Below are 7163 nucleotides of genomic sequence, written 5' to 3'. Positions count from 1 at the left end.
GTCTCATGCGGATGTCCTACTCGTATTTTAATATTATTCGTTCAACATTAAATACCTAATAATGCAGAAATTTATTCCAACCATTTAGCCTATGAATATAGACACATTTGTATCAGATGAATAAAATTGTTTAGGGAAACTTGTAAAATTGCATAGTCCTTTTCATTTTTATTGGATGATTATAAAAAAGAATAATATACCTACTCGTACTTACTTACGTACTTAATTAATAAATTCAAAATTTTTGAACTTATCTACCTATGAATTGGAGAATTCCTTTGTTACAAAGATGAAAAGTAAAATAAAAATTGAATCCTCCCTATTTCTATTGATGAAACCTCAACTGTAGGTAGGTCTAGGTACATACAGGTAGGAGTGTCTTTGCCACAGTGTTCGTAAATAAAAAAAAATTAAAATGCGGAATGAATCAGAGTGGTTTGATTCCTTCAAATGGATAAGTGTGCAACCAAAGTTACATCATGTTACAGTACCAAATCGCATAGGCATTGATGAAACTTTAGGGGTACGAGAAATGACAATTTTTCAAAAACGCACGTTCTTGCGCAGAGGTGTAACGATTACGATTATAATCGATTATCTCCGATTAATAATCGGCCGTAATCGATTAATCACCGATTAATCGGACCTTTGGGTAATTTTTTTAAATTAATCCAAATCTTGATTTTATGTCTTCCTTTTGGTTTTAATTTGTTATTTGATGTTTCATATTTTCATTTTCTCTTCAATCCTTTCATTACAATTACTTTTTGAGTGAAAAAATGAAAATGAAAATTGTTCAGATAATGGTTCAGAAAACATTTATGGCGATGACTGACGTCACTCAATTCCAACCAATCATGGAACAGCAAATTTTTTTGGCCGAATAATCGCCGATTAATCGATTATCCTCCGATTAGTCCGATTATTTTGGGACGAAATGATCGATGCAGCATCGATTATAATCGTTACACCTCTGTCTTGCGGAAATTTTATTAGAAAAAAAAATTTTAAAAGGTGCGGCGATTCGATGGCGTCTTGCGGAGAGTTGTCTGGTCTGCAATGTTCAATATGAGAGACATCTCCCTGTTCTTTTAATTGAAAGGGAATTTTAGAGAGGAAAAGATGTTACAAAAAATATGAAAAAAATATGCTTACAATACCTACTTCCTTTTTCTTTGATACCTACTTCAAAAAATCAAGGTTTTTTGAAAGATGAAAGAAGAGGGATCACTATCTAGATGTTTTGGCTTTTACTAACCGCAGAGCTCGTACCTATGCATCGTTTGTTGTCAATTCTAAGCGCATACATTTTTTTTAAATTGAAAAAAAAGGTTATGAATACAGCGAGAAGTGTTCCTATTAGTCAATGCTCGATCCCATTTTACCGCTCTAGCACAGCTCGTACTTATTGAAAAGTTTTGATTCATTCAGCAATTATGCTGAAGGAGTGGAAATTTCATTTAGAATTCAAACTTCTGTTTCTTTATCGAACAATTTTATAAGAAGTGGGACTTTATTTTTGAAACATCCCATTATATAATACTACGTGGGTTCATAAGTAGAAATTGAATCTAAAATAGTTTACTTAGGTTAAGTACCTACTTATTCAAATGAATGGAAATTTTTGGAAACATAATAAACACGATAGGTAGGTACTCATTAGTTCAAAACAGATTTTATTTATGTATTAAATTTTAAGTGACAAAAACATAGCAATTTTCTTCTTCCTGCATAGAATTTAACGTACGTGACCAATGAATTATTCATCAACGTTCCTATATGCCCTCACAATAACAATTTTGCAAAAACAAAAAATGTCAGAAGTGTGTTGCTGGGATATAAGAAAATAAATTTGTAGGTAGCTAATGTTTACTTGCCTAAAAGACACTCAGATAAACATAACACATTTTTTTGTCCAGTCTCTCATACAATGTCGCATAATTTTTTTTTAAAATTTTGTTACACTTCTGCGTAAATTTGACTACGATAATCGCAAAATGAAAAAATCTTTTGATCGCGGATCGGTTCGAAATATTGACTGGTGTTTAAAAAGTGTCGGTATCAATGTACGACAAACGAAAATCTCGATAAATAAATTTTATCAATTCGTCGCTATTTCACCAACAATAACAGCTTTAATACTAATATCATTATACATAATCAAGAACCTGAAGCAAGCCAATGATGCTGTAATTGCAGCTGCATATGTACAAGGAACAGTCACCATGTTAGCGTCGATTTACATTTTTACGCGAAATAGGCATAAAATTTACGAAATTTTAACATTGATGGATGGAAAATTCTACAAGTATCCGGATGAAAAACAAATATTGGTAGAATTTCCCGAATTCTTGAGAGAGGAAAATAGTCTTAAGATTTCCGTATTGATCGTAGGGTATGAATTTTTTGGATTTTCTCTCGCATTGGTTTCACCCATATTCGCATATTTGCTCACCGGAGTTTACGAAACAACGTCGATCTATCCAGCTTGGTATCCGTGGGGTGAAAACGGAACCTTGATTCAAATCACCAACACCTGTATACAATTTTCAGGATGTGTAACAGGTTTTTGGATTTTTTACATCGATCAAATATTGATAGCATCCATTACGATTGAACTGATGCGCCAGTATCGACGACTCGGTGCAGCCTTATCAAATATTCAAAGTCGAACTGGAACTGCGGTGATGAAAAGTATGAGATGTAATTCGGTCAATTTCGTTGGATACTCCTGCTCATTTGAAAGCAAATATAGCGACGTGTTTCGTGAAAATATTCGACACTGCATTATGCATTACCAAAGATTGTGGAAGTAAGTTCATTATTATGAAATTTTATAAAAACTCTTAGGCAAATAGGTATAGTTACATCGACGTCATGATTTTATCTTTCTATGATTTCAATTTTAGGTTGTTCGATTTGTTCGAGCCGTGGTTTTCGATATTTTATTCGATAGAACTGAGCTTAGCGATGGCTACGTTGGCCTTGGTTTTTTATAATTTACTCACGGTAAGTATCTACTCGTACCTATCTACCAACCTACTTGATTAAACACACTCACATTCTAAGAAGAACGGGGTTTTTCATTTTGTTCTCATTCTGAAAATTGAAAAAAGAAAGAGTGAAAAGTTTACATTAGAAGTTCTTTAAATATCTATATCTGTAAGTACGAAACGAAAGTTTTCTACTCGTATCTTCTTCTTGATCATTACCCACTACAGATACAGCCTGGAAGTGCAATCTGGCAACGTTGCGCATCTAGTCCGGCTTTATCAATAATTGTTCTTATGTAGTTATCGATGCGTAACGTTGAAATTCGGATTTTTCTCGTAGCTGAAGGGGTTTAGGAAAATTTTTGTCTGAACATAAATTGAAGAGGATGAAATTTCCTATCGATTGGTATATTTTTCTTTGAGTTTCGTACAGAAATGCCGATTTTTTAAAAACATTTTTATGGACAGATTTTTTAAAATGTCAACTTTAAATTAAAATTACGCAAAATTTTGAGTGGATACATAGGTACTTTAATATACCAAAATGTTCAAAATTTCATCACCTTTCAAATGGTTTTTTTATCGAAAGCGCTTGCAGTTACCGTTCAAAAGTTTCTAAAGTTCAAAGCTTTGAACTTTCACAACTTTTGATCGAAAAGCGCTAGAGCTCTGGAGGAAAAACGAGGTTGTAGAGGAGAAAGAGTATTAGAGCATTTTTCATGTTTCAAACACCTATGTGCTCGATCAAATTTTCGATTTATCAAAGTTCAAAGTTTCAAGGTTGAAATTTTTTTACATTTAAATTAAAATAAATCAAAATTTTGATCGAGCACATAGGTGTTTGAAGAATGAAAAATGATCTACTTTCTTTCCTCTACAAGCTGGGTTTCAATTCAAATCTGTAGGTAGCATTAACCATTCAAAAATTATTCAAGAAAAACTTAGAAATTGGGCAATATCCCATAAGACAATGCAGCCATATAGGACTACATCGTATGGTTTTTGAGACGTTGCCGCTCTGCACTTCCAGGCTGTATCTGTAGTAGGTAATGTCTTGATACCTATTCAATTTTTGCATATAATAATAAGTACCTAAACCTTACCAAAAGAGCAGCTTGAACTGACTCACTGAATTAAATGATTTGAGTTCCAAGTGTTTTTTTGGCCACTCCAGACTCCAGAGCAATTTGAAATTTTCTGGAGAAAATCAATAACTTGCTATTAGAGGCTCCAAAATGTCATAAAACTGGAAATATTCAAGTTAATGTGATAAAATAAAATAATACACCTGTTCAAATTGGATTGCTTGTTTAAAGAAGAAACATTTTTGTAAAAAATTTAAAAATTCGTCAGCAATAAATTTTTTGAATTTCAAACGCTCAAAATTGTGTTGATTTGTGCAAAAAGTTCAAACTGTGAACATCTGCTTGTCTTATTATTCAAAGGCATGGAACCCTTCAATGTTACTCAGTGTTATCGGATCTGCACTTAATGTTTTGGGGAATCTGTTCAGCAGATGCATTATAGGAGAAATATTCGCCGAAATGGTAAATACAAATAATATTGCTATTTGCTGGTAATCGTCTCAGAAATATGGCTTATGCTTTTTCCATTATTCGTGCCTGAATTAAGTACATTTCATCATTTCAGAATACAGGAATCAAAAATACCATTTTTTACGAAATTAATTGGTGGGAATTATCAACTGATAACAGAAATTTACTGATTTTATTGCACCAGATGAGCACACGTATCTATACTCTGAAGGCATGTTCCATCTACACCGCATCGTACTACACGTTTTCACAATTATTAAGAGTTTCGTATTCATTTGTCAACATTATACGTACATCTTTGATTAAAAAATAAAGAATTTATCCTTCTACTTGTCTGTAAACAATATTTTATAATGGAATGAACCTTCATTTTTTTCATTTTCAGAATTTTCTGTGAGATCAATCTGACCTGCGTTAAAAAAATAAACCCTTTTAGTACAAATGTCAAATAGGTAACTCCAGAGTCAAGATAAGTATATAAGGTTTAACCAAAAAGTCAGAATCCTTGGTATTAGTTTTTTCCTTTGCCTTTCAGGTATACTATTCGATTACTATGCATACCTCTTTATATCCTTCCAAAGGCCCTAGGCAGATAAGTATGGTCGAGCGGCCCCCGGGACCTTCAGAGATGAAACTTATGTGGTGTATAGGTACCCCCAAGATAAGTATTTTCCCCAAGTTTTGGACCTCAACTCTGAGTGGTTCTTGAGTAATTCCTCAAAAATCGAAAATCGTTTTTAATTTTTTTCTCAGGATTGACTTGGCCAATTTTTTTCAAACTTGAACCAAAGTGTACGTATGCATAAGGGCTACTCCCAAAAAAATCAACAGCCCCCTCCCCCCACTTTTCCACCTCCAAAATTTAGATTCAATTTTTTGAGGCCCCCCTTACCCCCCAAGGCCTTTTGGCACACTTTTCGAAAAATGTTTTTTAGATGCAGTATTAATCCTAGAACAACATATAACTTACCCAAAACTGTACCTCGGGTGCGCCATAGTCAAATTCGACCAAAACCAACACCCCCTCACCTGTAATAAGGTTAATATGGTACCTACGCCACTGTTATTGAAGTAACTTCTGGAGTATGGCTTATAATGTTGTAATTTTTAAATGTAAATGATGTTTTTGAGAGTCGTTATTCACAAATTCCCATTTAGGGGCAGCGAAGCACCCCCTCCCCCAAATTTGGGCGAAACTTTCAGAAAGAAACCTGGGGCATGTGACATATCAAATTATATGTTTTTGGTAACGCTGAACATGAATATGACGTCAGATTTCTGATTGGACCCCACCCACGGCCCCCAACGCCTCCCCAAATGAGGTAAAAATTCAATAAAAGGGGTTTTTTTGTGCGACACATGAAATAGTATGTTTTTGGCGACGCTGAAACCGAATATGACGTCAGGTTTTTTATTGCACTCCGTCCACGGCTCCCAGCACCTTCCCAAGGGGAGTATCCCAAAAAAAATGGTTTTATTCTGGTGACACATGAAATAGGTAGTGTGTTTTCGATATCGCTGAACACGGATATAGCCTTAGTTTTTCAAATTGACGTCACCCATAGCTCCCAGAACCTCCTCCCATGGGTAATTGTCCAAAAAAATTTTTGGGGGCCATGGATGGGGTCCAATCAAAAACCTGACCTCATATTCGGTTTCAGCGTCGCCAAAAACATACTATTTCATGTGTCGCACAAAAAAACCCCTTTTATTGAATTTTTACCTCATTTGGGGAGGCGTTGGGGGCCGTGGGTGGGGTCCAATCAGAAATCTGACGTCATATTCATGTTCAGCGTTACCAAAAACATATAATTTGATATGTCACATGCCCCAGGTTTCTTTCTGAAAGTTTCGCCCAAATTTGGGGGAGGGGGTGCTTCGCTGCCCCTAAATGGGAATTTGTGAATAACGACTCTCAAAAACATCATTTACATTTAAAAATTACAACATTATAAGCCATACTCCAGAAGTTACTTCAATAACAGTGGCGTAGGTACCATATTAACCTTATTACAGGTGAGGGGGTGTTGGTTTTGGTCGAATTTGACTATGGCGCACCCGAGGTACAGTTTTGGGTAAGTTATATGTTGTTCTAGGATTAATACTGCATCTAAAAAACATTTTTCGAAAAGTGTGCCAAAAGGCCTTGGGGGGTAAGGGGGGCCTCAAAAAATTGAATCTAAATTTTGGAGGTGGAAAAGTGGGGGGAGGGGGCTGTTGATTTTTTTGGGAGTAGCCCTTATGCATACGTACACTTTGGTTCAAGTTTGAAAAAAATTGGCCAAGTCAATCCTGAGAAAAAAATTAAAAACGATTTTCGATTTTTGAGGAATTACTCAAGAACCACTCAGAGTTGAGGTCCAAAACTTGGGGAAAATACTTATCTTGGGGGTACCTATACACCACATAAGTTTCATCTCTGAAGGTCCCGGGGGCCGCTCGACCATACTTATCTGCCTAGGGCCTTACTCAATAATTAAGAAGGTTTGATTTTCTTGGTGCGAATTTTCACACATGTTGCGTGTTGTAATTAAATCCACTTCCAATTATTTTTAAAATTATTTTTGAACTGATTATATTCGTGCGTTTTTACGAAGAATTCATAATTGGTAAA

The 7163-nt window shown here is 35.0% G+C and overlaps 1 protein-coding gene across 1 annotated transcript; it reads left to right on the top strand.

The window, feature by feature from the left end:
* Positions 1-1837: 1837 nt before the first annotated feature.
* LOC135840589 (uncharacterized) lies at positions 1838-4862 on the top strand. Its single transcript, XM_065357213.1, has 4 exons — positions 1838-2812; positions 2910-3009; positions 4439-4540; positions 4644-4862. The coding sequence occupies exons 1-4, from the start codon at positions 1998-2000 to the stop codon at positions 4860-4862; spliced, it is 1236 nt and encodes a 411-aa protein (XP_065213285.1). The 5' UTR covers positions 1838-1997.
* Positions 4863-7163: the final 2301 nt, after the last annotated feature.

The sequence above is a fragment of the Planococcus citri genome, chromosome 3 (assembly GCF_950023065.1).
Source record: "Planococcus citri chromosome 3, ihPlaCitr1.1, whole genome shotgun sequence".
Lineage (NCBI taxonomy): Eukaryota > Metazoa > Arthropoda > Insecta > Hemiptera > Pseudococcidae > Planococcus > Planococcus citri.
The sequence above is the reverse complement of the archived record's forward strand: the minus strand, read 5'-3'. Positions and strand labels throughout refer to the sequence as shown.

Excerpts from the sequence above, each read along its gene's own strand:
- LOC135840589 (XM_065357213.1), top strand. The coding sequence starts at position 1,998 with ATGAAAAAATCTTTTGATCGCGGATCGGTTCGAAATATTGACTGGTGT. Across the intron at positions 3,010-4,438 it reads TTTTTTATAATTTACTCACG|GCATGGAACCCTTCAATGTT; the intron begins GTAAGTATCTAC and ends TATTATTCAAAG. Across the intron at positions 4,541-4,643 it reads GAGAAATATTCGCCGAAATG|AATACAGGAATCAAAAATAC; the intron begins GTAAATACAAAT and ends TCATCATTTCAG.